A 24,047-nucleotide genomic window follows, 5' to 3' on the forward strand; every position below is an offset into this window, starting at 1 on the left:
ATNTCTTAGAATTAAACTTGTGGCCCTAAACTATAACATATAACAGGCCCATCTCTTCACCCAAATAAATGTACTCTATATATAAAAATGCCATAAACTATAGACTATACACGAGGTCCTAGGATTTAGAAGGTCCTGAAAGTAAAAGTCGATTAAAATTGTTTGTGGAGTAAATTGATGTGATTGTTACAAAGCATTGAAATGTCATGAAATAAATTAATTAGGTCCTACTTCTTTATTGAATTCTTATATTGATAAAAATACATGAATACAAATTATTTCAGTTAATTAAATAAAGAAAATAATTCAACTACACAGGAAGAGTTTTATTTAATATAAATGGATATTGTTAATTCTTTTACACGTCACAAAGGCAGGTTAGGAAATAATACGAGCTATTCAAAGCTTCCTGACTAGAGTTAATTACATAATGAGTAATTATCGTACAAAGTTTTGTAAAGGCTACGCACAAACAAAATAAAACACTTCACTTCTATCGCATTTTGTATTATGTATCGCGATTATACGTGTGCAATTTTGGCATTAATTGTCTTCTAATGGACAAATTTTCATCTTCAAATTACTGAATATTTTTAACATATACAAATATATATTAATAATTTTTAATTAAATCAAATCTTATAATATTATTTGTCGTTTAATATGAATTACCAAAACAGCATTTATTGATTAGATAGTGATGCTTAAACGTATATTTTTTAAAATTTTACAAGAAAAATATTTATAAGCAATTTTTTTTTTAATGCGTGAAGTAAGAAGTAGCATGAAATAATTTAAAATATTTTGTATTAAAAAGAAGAAGATTGTACACAGTAATTTGCGTGTTATCAGTTGGCAATTTACGGCTTTCTGTAAATATTGTTAGTGATCGATACCTGTATTAGCTGCGAATATTTTAATTCTTGTAAGCAATTTAAAAAATTAATGCTTGAGATTCCATTAAACTTGAGTACTTGCAGTTAAATATCTCATAAATATATTCAAAGAAAGAGAAATATTAATAAGTTAATTATAACTCATTTCTCCGTCTTAGTACAAGGGAAAAATTCAATTAGATATATCAAAATATTGAAAATATAAATATATTTTTTTCATTTATCATATCGAATAATAAAATAATAATAATAAATAAAACTTAAAATCATTTTAAAATTGACCTTAGAACTCCAATTTCTAAGATTAAGATAAATGTAATTTTACAAGAAATTTATTTCTTGCAATACATTAAACCAATCATTAGCTCCGTTAATAAAAAAACATTAGAACTAATAATTTTTTTTTTACTCGAAAAATACATTTTCTTATTTTCTTAAATAACTGATAAATGTCATTTCTTAGATATTATAGTAATTTTGTGCCATTGAGAGATATTTAATGGTCTGGAAATTCAAGACAATTATCGATCTTATTCTTAAAAGAAGCTTTATGATGCATTCAGTTTATGACACAAATCGTTACTTTCTTAGCTAATTTCTTCTTCATTTGAAAAAGTATTAATTAAATAAGATTTTACACTTGACTGATATGAGAAATTAGCTTCTTTTTCTTATTCTTAGCTTTAAATATCAAGTTAAAAATAGAAAATTAGATTAAGAATAATAAAGATCAAGTATAATACTAAGCAAAGTTTTGTATTATGATATTACAAGAGAATCGACTAAGTCTGGCGCCAAAAGAACAAATTTCAAAGACTAACGATCGACGAAATTACTTTATATAGGACAGTATGCTGAAAGTAATGATTAAATCCTAAAATTTATTATCATATCCAACGTTATATCGATTATATTCTATTAATAAATTATGTATTATTTTCAATTTTTACAATCTCAATAAACTTTAATAAAACGTTAATATTNTATAATTAAAACACGTTTCACTAATATGAAAACTATAATAAGACGAGAATATTCGTTAAAACCACGTCTACAATTTACAATACTTTTATAAAATGGATTCTAAATGAATATTTAATTAATTTTGTACGTTTTTCTTTCTTCGTATATTACTAATTTTCTTAATTATCTCATTCTTAACCACAGTTACGATCGATAGAAGTGAAAATATTGCAATGCGCGCGGTTAAACTTTTAAAGATCCTTTTACTTTTCATAACATTAATAATAAAAAGAGATGACCCGAGGCATTAAATGTATGATCGAATTGACAAAAGGAATTGAAAGTTCTTTTCGGTTTGTTTGATTTAACTTATTCAGGTTATTGCTTGTGGCTGTATTTATTAATTTAAGAGGGATTTTTATATTCAACAACACTAAACATAAATTGGCTTTGTGCATCAGATGCTTTAGTAAAAAAAATTAGAATGAGATTATTTATACTTTCTTTAATGAAATAAAAATATTTTAACGTATACCTGAACGTGTAGATTATATATCTATTAGTTTTTTCATCCATACGTTTAGATATTTAAACAGCTATACCTGTCAGGTACACCTGTACGTGTATACCCGTCTTTACATCGAATAAAATTTATTTAATTATTAAACATGAACAAAAATTGTTCATAGTTAGTATATAATCTAAAACAAGGAAGTTTTAGACATCCTTTATGTATGGTAAAACAGATAATTTGAGCCAAGTTTTATCTAAATTGTATGTAGTTACGTTCAAGTAAAGTTTTAAAAAAGACATTTTATAAAATAAAGCAGTCAAATTTCTTTTATTTTATATATCCACTTTGTTATTCTGTGGCCATTCCGATTCGGAAATCGTGATTTTTGACGGCAGTTTGCTCTGTGTTTTAACCGATTCGTTGAGGGTCACGCTCGTTTGTAATGGACGAAATTGAAGCATGGCACATATTTCTTTGTGCGTTAATGCCTCATGAAACGAAATTTAACTCAATTTTAATTTATTACTAAACTTAATCTGAGTATTATATAAATTACATTAATAGAGATCATATAAACGCAACTATGCTTTGTTTGATATAAAATACAATCGAAACTCTAAATGATGGTCTAAACAGTGGCAACCTGTTTTTAGAACATTATTGCGTATAAAATAACCTCCAAATAGCGGCCATTTTTCACGTTCTCTTCAGTGGAGGGTTGTTCAGAGGTTTGTTTGTATTAGAAATTTTATGTATAATGCCTTTTTTTGGTTATGAAAACATTAATTTATTCTAAGTTTTTTAAAATAATTTTGGTTTCAAATAGTGAGTTGGTTTTTATTATATAATATTTATCGTCGTATTATCCATAAAGTTTAATTAGGAAGACCAATAAAATTAAATTAAAGAATTAAAGTACTGAAATCCTGATAATCAAATATAATCATTCAAAATAATATTAATTAAAATAGTTAAATAGTAATATATAAAGAACCTAAAACGTAATTTATTTAGCAATTTAATTGGCTTATTTAGTTTAAATTTAGTATTAATTTTTAATTCGAATAATTTATACAAAATAACATTTAAATGTTACATTCTCTATTAACACATATAAATTAAAACTTGGACTTTAGATCTTATATTTATAACTTATTTACTGTTTTAATTTCATCTTCAAATTATATTTTATTTAAATATTAAAGAATTATTAAATATAATTTATTAAAATGTGTATATTAAAGCAGTTATTGTAAGTTAAGGACAAATCTAAATGCAGTTTTATATATAACTGCAATGTTATTTAGGCTATGTTGTATATACACGTATCGGTATACCTGGAAGATATACCTGAATAGGAGCACTTGTCCGGTAAATCTGAGCGTGTGAATGACAGAACACACGTTCAAATATATTAGACAGGTGTACTGTACCTCTCCGGTATACCTGGACATGTGACAGGTGTGCCTGTTCAGATATATCTGCCAGGTATATCTGTACGTGGTACCAGGCTTTATAAAATTGGAATGAAACCGGAACTTCATACATATTATATCTAGCGAAATATCAATAGAATTTATAAAATAGACAATTAATAGAAAATTATTTTTCTTATTTTACAAGATTTTAATTATAAACCAGTATTTAGACATTTGTAAAATTCTGTAAACGATTCTGTACAAACTCTTTATTCATTGCTCTTCTCTTGTACAAATACAGTAGATACAATACAGTAAAATACAATGTAGCAACCGAATATACTAATTGGTTTGTTGTAGGCTTTAATTAAAATGATTAATGTGTTTGCACGATGAGAAATTTAATTTTCAAAAGTTTAAAGTAAAATCATTCTTAACTTCAATTAGAAATAAAACACCCGAAAAGCTAATTTCATTACCTTTCCTAGTGTTTTATTTCTGATTAAGACGTATACCATTGTTAATTAAATTCAACTGCTTGAAAAGATTCTAGGCTATTTTAATTAGTTATTTGCAAATTTCAATACTTTCATCTTTATTTTCAGTCCTGTTTTTTTACTTTCCCCGCTGTTATATATATAATTGATGTATATATAACAGCGGGGATTCTTCTCGGTTGAGTTATATATAGGGGAGATCGGGGCAACTTCGGCATGCGGGGCAAGTTTGTCAAGCGCTTTTTTTAAAAAACAAATTAAAAGGAGACTTTGGTTATAGGTTAGGCAGTTGAGTTTTATTGGTGGCTTGTTGAGTGTAGTGTTTTTATTGTTCTCCAACAAGCGTAGTTGAATTATCAAGCAAATTTTCATTTTCGTTGAATTCCATATAATATTTTTTTTTCCATTTATATTGAATTGGCAGGTTTTGTTATAATTCCATGATAACGAAAGTTACTTTTCCTGTTAGAAGGATGTAACTTCAACTTATTCACGTGGCCAGATCATGGCTTGGCATTCTGTTCTCAGGGTTGTACTTAATGTTTCGAAATCATGACTAGCGGGGTAAGATCGGCAACATAAAGCCACATTAGAAGCAAAGGATAAAAATCAAACAGATGATAAATGAAAACATGTTTGCATTTGTTATTCATGTATATATGTCTTTGAACTTGCATTTCGTTGTAATAATATTAAATGGGTGTTGGATTTGTATTTTTTTGTTTTAATAGTGAATTCCAACTTATACATTGTTAATAACATAATTTTATATACGTGCCTATCTTGCCCCATTACTGTTGCCCCTATACCAGGGGCAACTTTAATAAAAATAATTAAAATAATTACAACTTTACAAAAAGAGAGAAGTTGCCGATCTTGCCCCTATACCCGGGGCAACTTCGTCAATTTCTCTCTTCTTGTAAAGTTGTAATTATTTTAATTATTTTTATGTCCAAACTGATTTTAGCCAGATGTATAGTAAGGTAACATTCCAATAGACAATATGCAAAGCTTTTTTTCAGTTTACAGCAGTATTTATTACACAAAATTTAAGTAAAGCTTAACATGCCGATCTTGCCCCGATCTCCCCTATATAACATAAGGAAAGTATGGCGATCGGTCAAAAAATAACCCAAGTTTTTTTTTAATTTTGGACACTGGGGACCTTGAAATGTTGAGAAATGCAAAAAATTTGGGTATTTCCTTTCTGTATGTATGGATGTTAGTGTATGGGGATATGATCTTATCCACCCATTTTAAAGCTTAATAACTCCCTTGCCTTTTGTCGAAAACTTCTGAAATTTTGTAAGGAGGTTTGTATATTAGGGAAATTGATGCTGTTAAATTTTGGTGGTTAAAGGTAGAGGAAGTGAGGAGATAGAGGGGATCGCGTGTCGTATATCGAGGTCGGACTTAATGAAAATTTTACTCGTTATTAGCATTTACAATTATATATATATATATATAATGTGTATATATATATATATATATTTAAATATAAACTAAGTTTCATCCAGAACGATTTCATCCAAAAGCATTAGGAATTCTCAGGAATAAGAGATCGATACGTAAAGCTCATCGTATTACTATCTCCCTCACGCGCTGATTATGTCTTCCCCCCTCCCAAAAATCAACTCATAACTCGACTAAAGTGAAATGAATTTTTTAAGTCGAGTTATGAGTTGATTTTTCCAAGAATTTTGAAGGATTTTTGAAAAATTTTATATACCTTTAGTAAGCTTTTTAAGGATACATTGCTTATTTTAAATTCTAATGTAATCAATGTTAGCGATTTTATAGCAACGATATTGTCTCATTACATTCTTATATTAAAGCACTGTTACTTTATATAATTACTTCTACTATGTAAACATTTCTCATATTTTTTGATTCACTCTATCTTCTCAGTACCCTACTGGGACCTTCTCTCCTCTTTCTTATCTCCTCATACTCTTCTTTTCTTAAACCCCCTAGATCTTTGTGTAAGCTGTAACCCCTAATAATAATAAAAATAATAATAATACAGTATGTGAGATTATTTTGTTATTCTTTCTTATAATTTTATTATCAAATATATGGTAATTGTCTCCTGTTTTCTGTATCTTGTCCTTACTACAGTAAATAGGTCTCATTCTAGTAATTCTATTATTATTAGAACTATTAAAAAGCTAATATTTAAAAATAATTTTAAAGAAAATAATAAAATTTTTACTATTTTGAAATTTCTCCTATTTCTCCCCTTAAAGTTATAAGTAAAAAGTAGAATTTTTTTCTTATAAATTGTCTGTAGTAGTTACATGCTTTAGATAGTCCATAATATTGATTTGCGATTTAGGCTTCTATGGTACTAAAATCAAACAGAATATAGTTTTTGTTGCTGTGTAATTTATTATAATTGTTTTCTTTAATAAGAAAGCATAAAATATAATTATCTTAAGAATTTAATTATAAAAATTTTAATTAAAATAAATTCATAAAAAACAATTTCTGAATTTACAGACTTGTTAAAAATTCATATTTTGATAGGAAATAACATACTGATACCAGCAATTTTTTAAAAAATAATATTTGTTAATTCTTCAATTTCAATTTTTACTAAATATTGACAAAATTTAATATATTATTTAAGACTTTTTTTTGTAGCATAGGTTTACTAAAATATGTCTAAAAAGCGAGTCCGGTTTACACAGGTTTTACCTATGTAAACCGGACTCGCTTAGACAGGTTTCCGTTTTATTAAGGTTTTGTTTCGAACGGGTTTTATTATATGTTTTTTATCAACTCTTCTTAGAAACGGAGCGAAACAGAGATATTACTCTGTTATAGCTACTTTCAAGACAATGAAGTTACAATATTAACAAAGGAAGAAGTGATAAACTCTCATCACCGAGAAGAGGACTATGATGAGAGGCATCAAGTAATAGCATTATGATGCGAGGCATCAAGTAATAGTATTACGATTTAAAATTTAGTTGCTGTTACGCTGAAAAAGTCCTCTTTACTCAGGTTCGTTATGAATTTGGTATACAAAAGTCATCCGTCCTCGTTAGACAGATTTCAGCTTATAACAGCATTTTACTGAAATCGTTGCGTTTTAGACAGGTTTACTGTATTACATTTTCCAAAGCACGTTTTTATCGTAAGAATACTAAAATTATGCTTTTATTTTAAATTTCTCTTCTAAAATGAAAGAATGTCTTTAACTTTTGAAATTCGAAACCCGAAATTTGAAAGAAAATGAACATTAATTGAACAAATAAATAAATAAATAAATCTTCATTCATTCCATAGAAGATAATTATAATTAATAATTTTAAAGATAAACCTTTAGAAATGGCAAAATTAAATAAATTTATGCATAAAATAACGAAATTTTTAGTAACATTATAATTCCTTATATTACAATGTTTCTGATAAATTAAGNAAACCGGACTCGCTTAGACAGGTTTCCGTTTTATTAAGGTTTTGTTTCGAACGGGTTTTATTATATGTTTTTTATCAACTCTTCTTAGAAACGGAGCGAAACAGAGATATTACTCTGTTATAGCTACTTTCAAGACAATGAAGTTACAATATTAACAAAGGAAGAAGTGATAAACTCTCATCACCGAGAAGAGGACTATGATGAGAGGCATCAAGTAATAGCATTATGATGCGAGGCATCAAGTAATAGTATTACGATTTAAAATTTAGTTGCTGTTACGCTGAAAAAGTCCTCTTTACTCAGGTTCGTTATGAATTTGGTATACAAAAGTCATCCGTCCTCGTTAGACAGATTTCAGCTTATAACAGCATTTTACTGAAATCGTTGCGTTTTAGACAGGTTTACTGTATTACATTTTCCAAAGCACGTTTTTATCGTAAGAATACTAAAATTATGCTTTTATTTTAAATTTCTCTTCTAAAATGAAAGAATGTCTTTAACTTTTGAAATTCGAAACCCGAAATTTGAAAGAAAATGAACATTAATTGAACAAATAAATAAATAAATAAATCTTCATTCATTCCATAGAAGATAATTATAATTAATAATTTTAAAGAAAATAATAAAATTTTTACTATTTTGAAATTTCTCCTATTTCTCCCCTTAAAGTTATAAGTAAAAAGTAGAATTTTTTTCTTATAAATTGTCTGTAGTAGTTACATGCTTTAGATAGTCCATAATATTGATTTGCGATTTAGGCTTCTATGGTACTAAAATCAAACAGAATATAGTTTTTGTTGCTGTGTAATTTATTATAATTGTTTTCTTTAATAAGAAAGCATAAAATATAATTATCTTAAGAATTTAATTATAAAAATTTTAATTAAAATAAATTCATAAAAAACAATTTCTGAATTTACAGACTTGTTAAAAATTCATATTTTGATAGGAAATAACATACTGATACCAGCAATTTTTTAAAAAATAATATTTGTTAATTCTTCAATTTCAATTTTTACTAAATATTGACAAAATTTAATATATTATTTAAGACTTTTTTTTGTAGCATAGGTTTACTAAAATATGTCTAAAAAGCGAGTCCGGTTTACACAGGTTTTACCTATGTAAACCGGACTCGCTTAGACAGGTTTCCGTTTTATTAAGGTTTTGTTTCGAACGGGTTTTATTATATGTTTTTTATCAACTCTTCNTTTCGTAATAAAAAGTCTCCAGGAAGAATATAACAATAGAAATCTTTTATAGGAATGACGAAAGAATGCAAACTTGCAATTTAAAAAAAAACTCATCATTTAACGATACATAATTCTTTTATCTTACCAACCAAAAGGATGGTAAGATAAAGGAGTTATGACCTTTAATCACCTTTGACCTTTTGACTTTTTGACCCTTAACCACCAAAATTTAATAGCATCTATTCAACTAATACATAAACTCCTATGCAAAATTTCAAAAATTTTCGACGAAAGACATAGGAATTATTAAGCTTCAAAGTGGGTGAATATCGTGCCTCACCACATCCATACACACAAACAAAAAGTATGGAGATTCGGCATAACTCATTCCCACCCTCAAAATTAAGCTGTTTGCCATTTTATAACAGTTAAAAATATATAAAATTTGAAAAAAACTAAAATATAATAACAGATGGCGCCACCAAACTTTTAAATATTGCCGGGAAAGTTGAGCAACTCGTTTTTTAGTTTATGTATAATAGAACCGGGAAAGTAAAAATAAATCTTTAATAAATAATTATACAAAACTAAGAATAATGCCAATATTTGTATATTTTATGGCATCAAAAAACTGTAATGTGGTATTTTACTTCATAGAATTTGATTTTTGTTATTATATAATTATATTTAAATATTGTTTTGTGTAATACTAACTTAAAAAAATTAATTCTGTAAATAGTTTTAATGTTTTTGTATATATTATATAATGTTAAAACGGTTAACGAAATCGATTTTTTTAAGACCAAAATACAGAGAAAGATGTGTAGATTCATTGGGAAAATTATTGATAAAATCTCCGAAAAAAAAGACGCTCCTTGTCCCAACGATAAAATGCATGAAATATTGACTAGAAATTCAATATTTTCTATGTGCCTTCTGCAAATAATTTTCCAGTTTATTATGTTTAATAACATCTCTTTGTACTGAAATTGCCGAATGCATTATATTAATAACTTATCATTATCTCTCGTATTATTCAAATTCTTGAATAATGCGTACTTCATAAACATATGAACGTAATTAAAACTCTGGTTAAATTTAATTATTATTATTGTTATCTTTAAAAATACATTATTAAGTTGAATAATTAATAAATGCTAAACGAGATATTCGAGATACTTTTTATAAAAATTATTTGTACACGTAAAATATTCATTTTAAACAATGCAAACACTTTAAAATGTAAAGAAAATACGTCATGATTTGTTCTAAATATAGAAACAAATCTATTGGAAAATGAAGGATAGCTATATCACGCTTCGTAAGTCAGTCATAGAAACTTTGCCTCATTTAGCACAGATAATAACAATGATAATTTGTAAATTTAATATGATTTAAACTATGGTATATTAAATAAATATATACATGTCATGCTGATGTTCTGGAAGAACTTATTTCGAAATTCGACTTTCCAGAATGACAAAAAAAATGCAGGGAACAATAGTAATTTTTCCAGACCAAAGTGGATACTTAAACTGGTCTTTTGTTATTTCACTTTGAATACACGCTTATTGACTCATTTTCCACTATTTATAGACACGAATTTAGTTTATACACCTGTCTTTTTTATTCTTAAATATAAATGTCAAGGGATTTTTTTTTCTGATTAATCGTTCTATATCCTGGAAACAATGATACGTGAAAATATATATATTTTTTTTATAGAGAACTTTAAACCACTCTATATATTGTAATTCAAAGGCTATTTTTAAGGAAATCAATATACAACTTCGTTAATATATATTATAATGAATAAAATACCACAGTTTTTAATTAATAATTTAAATATCAAATTAAGAAAATCAATTAAATTAACATAAAATAATCATTTAAAAAGGAAGCTAATTCAATTATTTAGTCTATAATCTGTTTCTATAACCAATAAATGTTTTAACATAATTTGTTATTAATTATTATTAAGACATCAATTAAAATATTTTAAAGTGAGTTTATTTTATTTTAGGAAGATAAAATAACTACTGATTTAGGAACAATGTTTGTAGTCGTTCAAGGGGATAGAAATAAGCCTGCTATTTTCACATATCATGATATTGGATTGAATCGTGAGTTGCTTGCATGCAATAAAGTCTTTAAATTTTAAAATTATTATTATTATTATTATTATTATTATTATATTGTGTATGCTTTTTTGAACAGATGTTACCAACTTTCAAGCATTTCTGAATTATGCAGACACGCCTATCCTCATTCAATCATTTTGTATATATCACATCAATGCTCCTGGTCAAGAAGAAGATGCAATTACTCTTCCAACTGGGTAAGGTTTGTATTTAAATAAAAATTCTTTCGAATCTTTTTTTGAATATATTATTTAAATTAGCAAATAATTATTTATGTTATAATCATTTTAAAGTTATAAAAAAACTTTTTTTTAGTTACATATACCCAACGATGGATCAATTAGCTGAAATGCTAACAGTTGTAATGGAATATTACGGGTAAATACAGTACATATTTTACAAGTAAACTTTAATTTTAAAATGAAAATATTTTAAATATTTTAATTTTATTTTATTAGACTAAAGCATTTCATAGGCTTTGGAGTTGGAGCAGGAGCTAATATATTAGCAAGGTTTGCAGTGAGTATTATTTAGATAATTTTTAACATATTTAATATTACAATTATTAATTAATATATAAATATACTTGATAAGTGATTAAATTTTAATATTATCAGAAAGAAGAATATTTTTATTAATAATTTATACGGAATTTTGTAATATTTTAGCTTCAAAGACCCGACTGCGTGGATGGATTGTTCCTTATCAATTGCACTTCAACTGCTGCCAGCTGGACTGAATGGGGATATCAGAAATTAAATGCTATGAATTTACGAAATTCTGGAATGACAACATCAACACAAGAATATCTTATGTGGTATCATTTTGGAAAAGTAATTTTTTTTTCATTTAATAAATATATCAAATAAGTTGACTCCCTTATAACACTGTTGATAATTCTGTTTTATGTGAATTTCATGTTGTACGAGTCACTTAGATTTTACAAATACGTGAACCGTTCACAGCTTGGCACACGTATTTGTAAAATTTAAGTGACTCGTACAACATGGAATTCGTATAAAACGGAATAATTAACAGTGTTATAGGGGGGTCGACTTGTATGAAGTTAAATGTTCAAAAAAATAAATAATCAGCTGTATTTTCACTTTATACTCACTCCATATTACGACAACTAAAAAAAAATAATGAATTTCGTCATGATACGTTCTGACGACTACAAAATATAATCTACACTTCGCTGGGTTGACGTCATTCAGCCGACCAATCAGCTGGCTGTGCCATCTGGATATTTAGTCGCACGTCTGTACAAATGGGGCAAAAATTTATTCTACGTGTAGCGCCATCTGTTATCTGATTTCTGCAAATTTTTTTCACTCTTAAAGCTTTATTTGAACAGACCGAATAATTTAATAAAGTGTATAAAAAGATCATTAACGCGACTGTGTAATCGTTCATTTTATTATAAACGATAACGTTGCCTTCTCCATCTCAATAGCAAACTGCAAGACGACGCCATTTCGTTTTAGTTATTTTATTTTAAACTAGAATAACGTTGTTTAATTTCAATATATTATAAACATAAAATATAAATATTTTGACTTTAAATAAAAAGTTATTAAAAATCCGTCAAGCTTAGATGTTTATTTTGAATTACAACGCCACATGAATTCCGTTTGATTCACGAATGCTTTTTCAACGTAGATAAGTTAGACTATTAATAAAGCTATACGTAATCGTTTTTCCGAATTTATAAATTTTATTATTTTTCTTACAATTTTTCGTTATATGTTAAAAGTATACAATTAAAATGTTTAAGAATTCACGTCTTACCTTTAAAATGTCCACATCAGTTACTTGGAATGCTAATAGATGGCGTTACAAGTACAAATATGCCATCTTGGATCAGAATGATTACATTTTAGTTTTTTAAATTTTATCACCCAAAAAGCTATTTTTCATTTCCTTTTTACAATATTGACATCTTAAGAACAATATATTACAATAACATTTTAAATTTATTGATAACTTGCACATCTTTTTTGAAATTCAATTCTCAAAATATCATATATCAATTCATTTCCAGCAGATTAATTCCCCTCATTGGCACTTTTAATTTAATAAAAATTCTTAAACATTGTAACAAGATAAATCATTTAGACATGTGTATATATAAGCAGTTCTTTTTATATCTCCAAAATTTTAAACTGCACTACAATATTTAAACAGATGCTACACACACATACACATACAGTATATGGTAATACATTGTATGTAACATATTCTCTACATTAATCTGCCTTATGACTAACACACTGTTTAATAAACATTGTTGTAATTCAAATACAATATTTATTAAAGTTTCCCTACCAAAAATGTCTNACTTTAGCCAAACTACTTCATGATTATAAAAAGAAAAAAAGGTTTATAAGCAATCCAACAGCAATCTTTGAAAGCACTCAGAAATTTAATTCAAATATTTTAATTTATCAGGTATTTGTGTTTACAGACTTAGTATTTACGATATCGATTAAACCAGTATAAGTTCAGGAACTAATTTTATATACAGAGCGATCGAAAAGTCACCATGCACCTATATTACAAATGATAAAGATTGGATGCGTGTTAACTTTTTAATCTATTCGTTTTACATAAAATTACTCTTCATATAATATTATATATATTGTTTCTGGAAGGAGTAACAATGGAATTCAAAAGTTTTTCTACAGAAAATTCGTATTTTTCGATGTTAATGAACAAAAATATGTTTTATTTATTAGAAAAGTTTCATTTGAAGCAACTTAATAAACTCTTTCAAAACTTTAAATGAGTCATGTATATGTAATATTTCCATTGATTTTCACTATCGAATTCTGATGATTCTGTAGAGGGCTACTTTAATTATATGAATTAAACTAGCAGATTAAATATTTGACTTAAGAGAATTAAATGATAGTTCTAACATAAATAACTTTCTACCAAACCTGATACTTGTGTGATATTTACGTCTTAAAACTTTCTAATGCAGAATGTTAAATAGCAAATTGCAAAATGTAATATAGAAATTATATTTATTATGAAGTTTTATACAGTAAAACCTATTCAAAGCGGAACCCGAATAAGACGGAAACTTGCCAAACCGGAAAATGTATTTGGTATCGTGCGATTCAAGTTTACACAGGTTTTACTGTAAATTCGACATTTCAATTTATTCTTTACATGTCATGCAATGTTATTCCACTTTATCCTATCTTGTATATTTAACTTAGAAAAAGGGAGAACGTATTTTGAATTTGAAAACTTAATACGTCGTCTTTTTAAAAATTAATAGTCAATTGTAACATTATTTTTTAAAATATTCCAATACGAATTTATATTTTTTTACTGAATTGTTTCATTTATTTTATAATTTACAAGATAAAATGACAATTGATAAAATAAAAAATGATCTCAATGATCACTATGTTTAGAAGACAGAACTACTGTATTTATATGTTGTTTTATTTAAACAGGCATGTAATAATTAACATTAAAATGTATAAATAATACAGATTTACATTTATAGAAAAATAATGAAATTGTGATTATTGAAATTTTTTAATTTAAAGAATAAGAAATCCAATGTGACTCCAATTTACAAGTATTCGATCTACGAGAATGTGATACGAGCTATTTTCTTTTATATCTCTTCCCCATTTACGTGCTAAAACACTCGATATAACGAATGCCAAGCAATATTTACGAGAACGAAATATTCTAATCACGTATGAGACGAAATTGAAATTCCTACGAGTCTCGAAGAAATGGCTTATGGCTCCATTTTCTTTGTTTCATTTACGGTGTGTTCGTTGGCTAGATGTAATGCTATTTACTTCAACTTGGCTGTGCGAAACCCTCATATCAGTTTAAATCAATTTTATTTTATTCTATTCTACTTATTTTCTGCTTACTTACTATCCTAACTATTTATTTTTTTTATACCATTAAATTATAAAAAAATAGGGAATATAATCTATAAATTCGATACATATTGTGCTAATAAACATATCGATATTTATAGAATATTAAAATTGCGACTCGAATAGCATTTTACATGGACATTTTCAATTGTTTCAGGTGTCACGTTTTATTACTAGCAGGAAATTTGTCTCCCCATTTAGAAATGACTATAACAATGAATAGCCGTTTGGATCCTACAAATTCGACATGGATGAAGGTAATTTTATATTTAAATATATATAAATTAAAATAAATATTATTTAAGTTAGTATTATTTTCAATAAATTTAGTTATCTGATTGTGGTATGCCATTGGAAGAACAACCTGCCAAAGTTTGTGAGGCCTTACATCTTTTTTTACAAGGTTTAGGATACGGTATGTTTTTATATAATTTACTAAATTTAAAGATGAATAATTTTTAAAATTTTTTATTAAAAACATAGAAAAACTTAATTATGATTTATATAATTAGAATGAAATAATTAATTAATTTATTTGAAATTATTCAAAGAATCAACCCCTGAAATTTTATTATCATTAGTCTATTAAAGTCTATAATGTTGCCTCGATGACAGCATGAAAATAAATACGCTTTACTGGAATCTCGAATTCAAATAATGAGATGGACCTTTACGGTTTTCAGTGCATAAGTTGAAGCTTTTAATGACAATAAAACTTTTTCTAAATATAAAAGATCCGTTATTAATAAAAGGCTACAGTATTATTAACTGTAAAGGACTATTCGAGACAATTTTTATTAATATATTATATTTTTTTCTTTCTTTTTCAAAATAAATCAAAGCAGCACGAGAAAATGAGAAAGTAGATTATTTTCTTTTTGCATTTTATTTTTATTATATTAACATTTAAAAACGTTTCAAATTTATTCGGAAAAATAAATATACGTGTGTTGTAATCGATAATAATAATAATCTCATTAAATTCAGGTAATCTTAATTCAGATAATTAATTCGAAAAAACTGAAGTAATACTAGTTTAAGCCGCAAAATACATAAAAAATGAATTCTTACATTACGTGTAATAATCGGAAAAGCAGAAAATTTATGTGTATTAAATAGTTTTCATTTACTGGAAACAGTTTTCCTATTGCTTATTTAATGATCTTGTAAAAGAAGTAATTATAAAGCATTCGAAATGGAAACAAATTAACTTGCAAATTGTAAATTGTTAAGACATTTTTTTACATTGTTTTGTTAAATCCATTTGATTAAAAATCCTACAATAAAAATGAACATTTCACAGTTTTACTGTAATTAGTCTTATTTTTCGATCAGAGATTCACTTTATTCTATAATTAAATCTTTAATCGATACTTTAAAAAGAATTTCTCAATATTTCAGCTGCCAATCAATTTCGAAGAAGATCTTCAGCAGCTTCTACTTCTTCAGATAGTAAGTTAATTAATTATTAATATATATTTAAAATACATATATAAATAAATTAATTAATTATATTAATAATTTCTTTAAGTTGCAAGTTTATCAGTGCTTCGTGGTGAAAATCGCTCACGTCAAAATTCCTTGCAAAAAGACTATCCTGGAAGTTTTCTTTCATCAAATTACGGTGGAAGACAAGAAGTACATATTGTGGAAAATCCAATTAATATACATAATATATCAGGTGATCAATAAATGCATTTATACATTTATACACGCTTGTTACAGCTTCAAAAAAAGTAAATAATTGAATATTAGCTTTATCGCTAATTTTTCAAATTGAGTCCGCAACTGAGAAAATTATTTATCTTATAAAAATATGTATTATATACTGCATGAATCAAGAATTTTGAAAAGTTATATAGAGCTGGAAATAATATTAACATAGTAACGATGATTTCTACAATAGAATTTGGCAGCTACAAAAAATATTACTCTGTGATATGTTAAAGTGAAGTTAGTATATTTAGGCATTTATTTACCACAAAAAATATATATATATATGGTGCTGCCTGCTAATAAATAGTTGGAAGGAAAATAGACTCTGATAGTGATTATGTTACATGTTCAATAACACGATATAATTTTAAACGTAGAAAATGAAAACAGAGTTATGGCTCAATATCAGGATATATAACTGAAAATAAATTAGAGCCAACAAAGCTTATTCGTTTATATTTGCCTATCAGCTACACTGTGGCTTTTATTTTGAGGAGTATGGCCAATTTTATATAAAACAATAACTGGCCAACTTTATTTACAAGCAGCATTGGTATGTACTGTACTTGAAATCTCTGCTTCCAAAATATCATAAACACGTCATGCCTGTAAAATATATAACAATGTACTGTACACACTTCATATACACACACACTTACATATATATAAATATTGTATATTTGCATATAATAATATATATATATACACACATACAATTACAGAATACACGAAAACAAATACACGAAAATAAATATGTGCATTTATTTTATACACTTTATTTTATACTTGTAAGTACAAAACCTTGCTGCTAGCTTATGATAACATAGAAGTCCTGAGTTAAGAAATGATGGGACGAAATCTTATTTTAAGCATAATTAGCTGTAAATGTTAAAGGAAAAAAAAAAGTTTAGAATATATATGCAAATTGTTGCAATATGCACTTATATGAAATGTTGCAAATATATATCTTATAAAATGTATGAAAATGGACATTAGAAATGATGATTTTAGATGTCTAGTCAGAAATAATCTATGTAGATAATTCATTGGACCATAAACAAGAAAAATAAAAGTATCTTAAACATTGTTTTTATTTTTGACTTTGTCAGCATTCCTTTGAATATATATTAACAACCACGATATCCTTCAATATGGTAAATTATTAAGTATTGTATACTTTATAGTTTACTGTAGCCTAATTACATCATTATATATGTAAATTATACAGAGTGTCTCATAAGTCTGGAACCACAGTTATGCTGATATTTGTTAATTCTTTTACAGGTAGTGTCTTTTACATGGCACTGAGTAAAAAAAAATGCAAGTTATTTTTGTGGGGAGACTCGCAATCAGCGTGATGTTGCTGAAGATTAACAGGCATCCAGACCGTTGATTTGAAAAAATTCTGGATACAATCTATTAAAATCTTTAGCGACTTCACGATGATTTTGATGATAGGGACACGCTGAGAGGATCTCCATCATCAAAATAACTTGAATTCCTTCTCCATCCTCAGTGCCATGTTCTATCCCCAGTGCCAGTTTCGTTTATACTTTTACCCGTAAAAGTATAAACGAAAATCTAATATAATTTCTCTGGTTTCAGACTTATGAACCATCCTGTATATATAGTTTATATTATATATATTATGAGTCAAAACTTATAATATCGGTAGGCGGCTCGAATATATTATCGACATAAATTAAATAAATCAATAATAAATAAAACAGATTTACGAAGAGTTTAAAGTAATAAATTAATGAAACAAAAGTAAGTATATCAAATTATTTTTTCATGATATTTAACGTTTTTTTTTATTGTTAAAAGCTATACAACTTAGATCTTAATACTGGAGACTTGATTCACAAACGGAGGATTTCACAAAAAATGAGAGCAAGAAATTACTTTTTTTTGTGGTGTATTTATTAGCCTACAAGCAGTTAGACATTCTACTTTTGAGAATAAGTCGGAATAGTAATTATTATAATTGGACACCCGCTGTTAGAGCATTGAATAGAGGAGGTTATTCGCAGAATGTTAAAGCCATAAAAAAAAAATGTTTAAGCTAAGCTTTAGAATTGTTCTTTTTAAAATTAAATCTTTAGTTATGAGGATTATCAGATCAAACATATTTATCGTATTTAATGTCAAATATCATTAATATTACATCTAAATCCAACGCTAGTTAATCTGATTATTAACTATTGCCTTTTTAAATTTATCTAAAAATAATTTATATTAAACACTTTACTGTAATAAGATGGTTAATTAGAAATAAATACGGATTGTGTATATTAAAGATTTTATTTTTTCGTTAAAAATATGGTCAAATATGGTATTAAACAGTTAACAGTTAGACTATATTTAATATAAATTATATTTGTCAAAACATATTCCATACATATAAGTATACAGGGGAAGGCATAAAATGAAATACATATACTCTTTCCGGATGTGTAGTAGCCTACATCTGATGTTAAGTGGTTTTTAATTTTTTGTGTGTGTATTTTAAGGCTGTAAACAGTAAGAAAAACATTACCTAACCAGTTTTTTTCCACTGTTTACAGACCTAAAAAATTAAAAACTACTTAACACCATATATATTATACATTCAAAAATAGTGTTACTTCTGCCTAACTCTGTGTATTAAACATGGTTATAAAATGAAACTTCATTATCCGATTAAAATTTTTATTTATATTCTGACATTTACTCAAATAATCAATCGGTTTTTAAAATATAAGCTATTGTTTATACCCGATACAAAGGACAAAACTAATATACACGCATTATTGAGAATTAGCATAATTTATATCACTTCAACTGCCTTAGTGTATACAATATATATAAGCCAGCAAACTTTTATATAAATAATTTATTGAGACGGTTTATATTTTCCGTTTCGTGAAAATTACTTAACATATTTCATTTTATTATACATAATATTGGTTGACCTACATATAACCAATCGATGTCATTAGTGAGAAGAGTGCTATTTATATCAAACTTTTATTATATTAAAAAAAAAAAAAAATCGAATTCGAAGTGTATTCTATAGAATTAGTTACTAGACCAATTAATTTCTAAAAAGTTTCTCTCTTTATGTAAACTAATTAGCGCTTAATGAATAAAACATTTTTATATTTCTATCATTGAATGAAGCTTGCTAGTTAATTAATTCACAACCTTACACAACAATACCTATTATATTTATTATTATGACTCTACATTAATAAATAATAGATTTTCTTTATTAAATCCAAACTATAATCATCTCATAAATATGTATAAATATAATCCTTTCATTACTACGTATGCCATTTCTGAAGACGATGACGTACCGTTCAGTAGATTGCAAGTGTTTCCTGAAGATAATGAAATTTCGATAAGATTATGGAATCACAAAACAGAAAATGAGATACTCGACATGTGTATTTATATTAAAAGGTGATTACGAATGTCTATTATACGAATAAATTCTATTCTAGACTGGTTTTTTTTATAACTTATTCTCGCATCGGAATTCTTGTATTTATACGATCGAACCTTTAAACGGCGGCCATTTTTGGGGGGGAACGAATACAAAATAACATCCAAACAATGGCAACTCCCGACAACAGCCATTTTTTACGTTGCCGGTCAGTTGTCGAGTTCAGCGGTTCGACTGTATAGCCTATCTATATAAATATTTCTCTAAATTTAAAAACTTTATAAACGATTTTCCAGAGATCGAGTTGAAAAAACATCGGATAAATGGCAGAAATTAGAATCGGATAATGCTAAAATGCTTTATTTATTCGAGTCGGAAGATTTTTCAGATGTTATTTTTCTAATAGGAGAAGACTTTCAAAAATTTTTTAAGGCACATAAAATATATTTAGCGGCTGCCAGCAATGTATTCGAAGAATATTTTCTAAAGAATAATTATCAGGAAAATAAAGTCATAAAGATTCCCGACATCGATCCTTACACTTTCGAATCGCTTTTATAGTAAGTAAATTCTTACGTCAGATTCGGGTTAATATAATATAGATTCATAAAAATTAAAAATCAATAATTGAATTTTCGAGTATAAATACGAATTATAAATGAGAAAATAACGCATTAAAATTTTCTAAACAGTTTTATTTATATTTCGAAATTGAAGACGACGTCCGTAGAAAAATCTATATTATTGCAATCTGCCGCTGAAAAATTCCAATTGAATGATCTGATATCTTCTTGCAGAGAATATATTTTAGATCATTTGACACCGAATAATGTATGTCAAGCGTTAGCTCACGCTATTAAGGAGAATGACAAAGAGTTGCGAATGAAATGCAAGAGATTGATCGCTGCGGATACAAAAGACGTGGTTCTTTCTGAAGGTTTTCTGAATTCCAGTTTAGAAATCGTAACTTTCATACTCGGAATGAAAAATCTTTGCTACGAATCAGAAGTTTTTTTATATTCTCAACTCTGTCGGTGGAGTTGGACACAATGTTGTAAGCGTAAAGGATCCGAAGAAGTAACCGTAGACGAAATGAGAAATACAATGGAACCACTTCTACCATTTATCAGTTTTTTATCTATGAGTAAAGAGGAATTTCTTCATTACGCTTTTTCTTTTAAGATTCTAACTCATGCCGAGGCTAATGCTATTATCGAGAATATCATAAATCTCGATTCCAAAGAATTGCCGCATTGGTGTTGGGATGGACAGAGAAAACCTAGTTTCAAACTTCGCCCCTGGCAATACAATTGGAAAACTACTTGGATTTGCGAAATATCGTGTTACAATAAAAAGAAATTAAAAAGTCAACTCGGATATTCTGGCTGTAAATTCGATCTGAAGTATAAAGATATCGATCTACGTGGATTGTGTTTCTTCGCACAGACCGAAAACGATATAAATCTTCCCGGTAGTTGTGAAATTACGATTTGGTTCTTGCGCTCATTTCAAAGTCATTTCATAAAACTTAGAGGGAAATTATCACACGACCAGGCAACAGATATTTTTAAAGTAATTTTCCTAAAGCCACTTTTTCTAGAAGCTGGAGAAACGTATACTTTTCTGGTCGATTGTCGACCCCTCTTCAAGAATGGTGAATGGACTTCGTGTGCAAATCTCGTGAATATAATTCCGAGTGAAGTAGAAGGAATCGAGTTTATATTTCGACATTTTCCGATAAAATATAGACCTTTTTTAATAATTGATCATCCTCATGAATTATTATTTAAAATTCGATAAAGCCGTTTTCAAATTTTATATAATTCTTTATAAAAATTTTCTTTTCGTTATCTTCTATAAAGTTTGATTATGATACAATTCGACATAAATGCAAATTCTAAAATTAAAATATACAAAATTTATATCATTTAATAAGTTTAAAAATTAATAAACTTGAAAGTAATGAATTTCTATTTACTTTATTTATTTATTTATTTAAAGATTCTTTAAGTTATGACAAATTACTCATAAAGTTCTGTAATATTATGTGGTAGTTGCAAAATTCTTCAAACAATTGGAATTAATAATAGAATACGAGGATCATTATAACAAAAATAAATATAAATTCTTTAGTAATAATTTAAATTTAAATATAACTTTTTTGCATTGTCGATTTAATATAGGATATATGTTTTATAGGCGTACTTATAAAATAAAATTTCAAATTTATTTCAAGTTTTGCAATTTTTTGGACTCAGGGGACTTTAAAACGTCGAGAAATACAAAAAATTCGGGTGTTTTTTCCCTGTATGTTTGGATGTTTGTGTGTTTGAGGGAAGCGATTTTGTTCACCCAATTTGAAGCTTAACTCCTGTGCCTTTTGTCAAAAAACTTTCTGAAACTTTACTTGTGTATTATATTTTGGATAATTATTTTATAATAATTAATTACATAAAAAGTTTTTAAAATAAAATATTGTAACAGATGACGCTACAAGCAATTTTAAATGTTGTTGCCGGGGAAGTTAAGCAACTCGTTACTGGATTTTTATGTAGAAAGAAAAAAAAAGAACAATTTAAAAATGTTATCGTTTATATTTATAACTGTTTCTTTTCCAATGTAATTATTGTTGAAAAGATATGTTAGAAACATCAAAATGTGTGTGTGGTGAACAAAGAAAAAAATCGCCCTAAAACTCTTGGAACGTTTTAATCATGATTTAGAATTTAATTGTCGTTATACCGGAAAATTCTTTTTGATGCTTAGATTTTGTGACGCAATTGAGATCCAAAAACATCTTCCGTTTCCGCTTTAGGAAAGTTTCTGGTATAAGGATTCATCTTCCCCATTTTGATTTCGACATATTTCCACAGACTTTGGATGATGTGAGCGATGAACAGAGGGAAAGATTCATCAGGACATTTCTGAAATGGATTTCCGTTAATAAGGACGATGGAACCAACCATGTTGGGCGATTATCTCTGGTCTCTCAAACCAGAAAGCAATAGTGAATATAAGAGAGTTATTAAAAAGGAGACATTTTTGACATGTTCTCAATATGCATATATGTTTAATTTTTTGTCTCATTACTTTTTTATGCTTATAATTTTTTATAACTAGTTCACTGTTAATTTCATTGTTCAACGGTTCAACATTCATTTAAGTAATGTCCGTTTTATGGCACCGTACATTAATTGTATATAATTCCTACATACTGAAATAATGGCGTGACAGAACATTTTCATGGTTATTTTCGAATTTAGCACACCCTTTTCCAAGAAAAAGTTTTAATTTGTTTTCTAGTGTTATAGGCTAAATTAATCTACAAATGTGTAATTTTAATATTTATTTTGATAAATAAATATCGAATTTTTAAACAGATATTAAATTTCTTATTACATTTTATTAAATATAAAATTTACATACAATTAAAACAAGTCAATATACAAATTTAGTTGTCAAAATAATTAGAATTTCGGTTTGGACATTGACTGCAATGTGTTTTTTTTTTTTTTGTTCATTTAAGTTCAATGTTCAAATGGTCTTCCTCTGGTAATGCATTCTAGTGTCCAATATCCACTATTTTGTAGTGAAAACTCTTAGCAGTAGAAACCGGTTGAAATATTATTTTAAACAAGAACATAACACAGTGTTTAAACTCTAGAAACACTGTCTTATTCATTCGTTGTCACTGGCGATGATAGACGACGTCACACTGTCGTTGTTCTACGAAGTTTAAATGAAGTGGAAGAAAGAATATTCGGATGATGCCGAAGTATCTGTCGTATATTGGAAACGAAAAAGATAAACCGTGATAAAAAGTTAAATCCAGTTCATTACGTCGTAACCGGGTAGAAGGTCATTTCCGGGTGTCAAAGTCGTATTCGATAAAAAAATCTTTCTTTTGATCGGAATTTTCATGTCCATAATCTTCTGGT

The 24,047-nt window shown here is 27.0% G+C and overlaps 2 protein-coding genes across 2 annotated transcripts; both read left to right on the forward strand.

The window, feature by feature from the left end:
* Window positions 1-9,501: 9,501 nt before the first annotated feature.
* On the forward strand, window positions 9,502-17,772 carry LOC111633618 (protein NDRG3-like). Its single transcript, XM_023378225.1, has 10 exons — window positions 9,502-9,546; window positions 10,929-11,028; window positions 11,123-11,243; window positions 11,362-11,424; window positions 11,505-11,565; window positions 11,715-11,891; window positions 15,065-15,220; window positions 15,294-15,378; window positions 16,365-16,415; window positions 16,495-17,772. The coding sequence occupies exons 1-10, from the start codon at window positions 9,502-9,504 to the stop codon at window positions 16,653-16,655; spliced, it is 1,020 nt and encodes a 339-aa protein (XP_023233993.1). The 3' UTR covers window positions 16,656-17,772.
* Window positions 17,773-19,885: 2,113 nt separating this feature from the next.
* LOC111633626 (BTB/POZ domain-containing protein 1-like) lies at window positions 19,886-22,015 on the forward strand. Its single transcript, XM_023378232.1, has 3 exons — window positions 19,886-20,126; window positions 20,406-20,669; window positions 20,802-22,015. Exons 1-3 carry the CDS (start codon window positions 19,963-19,965, stop codon window positions 21,907-21,909), a joined length of 1,536 nt encoding a protein of 511 aa, XP_023234000.1. The 5' UTR covers window positions 19,886-19,962; the 3' UTR covers window positions 21,910-22,015.
* The last annotated feature ends 2,032 nt before the right edge of the window (window positions 22,016-24,047 follow it).

This window comes from Centruroides sculpturatus, unplaced genomic scaffold (assembly GCF_000671375.1).
Source record: "Centruroides sculpturatus isolate CEXI.00-Female unplaced genomic scaffold, Cexi_2.0 scaffold844, whole genome shotgun sequence".
Lineage (NCBI taxonomy): Eukaryota > Metazoa > Arthropoda > Arachnida > Scorpiones > Buthidae > Centruroides > Centruroides sculpturatus.

What these genes read in the sequence shown, in the direction of transcription:
- LOC111633618 (XM_023378225.1), top strand. Translation starts at nt 9,502, where the DNA reads ATGCCAATATTTGTATATTTTATGGCATCAAAAAACTGTAATGTG. An exon ending in CAAATTCGACATGGATGAAG is followed by an intron (nt 15,221 to 15,293) that starts GTAATTTTATAT and finishes CAATAAATTTAG; the next exon opens with TTATCTGATTGTGGTATGCC. An exon ending in TTTACAAGGTTTAGGATACG is followed by an intron (nt 15,379 to 16,364) that starts GTATGTTTTTAT and finishes TCAATATTTCAG; the next exon opens with CTGCCAATCAATTTCGAAGA.
- LOC111633626 (XM_023378232.1), top strand. Translation starts at nt 19,963, where the DNA reads ATGTATAAATATAATCCTTTCATTACTACGTATGCCATTTCTGAAGAC. An exon ending in ATGTGTATTTATATTAAAAG is followed by an intron (nt 20,127 to 20,405) that starts GTGATTACGAAT and finishes ACGATTTTCCAG; the next exon opens with AGATCGAGTTGAAAAAACAT. An exon ending in ACTTTCGAATCGCTTTTATA is followed by an intron (nt 20,670 to 20,801) that starts GTAAGTAAATTC and finishes TTTTCTAAACAG; the next exon opens with TTTTATTTATATTTCGAAAT.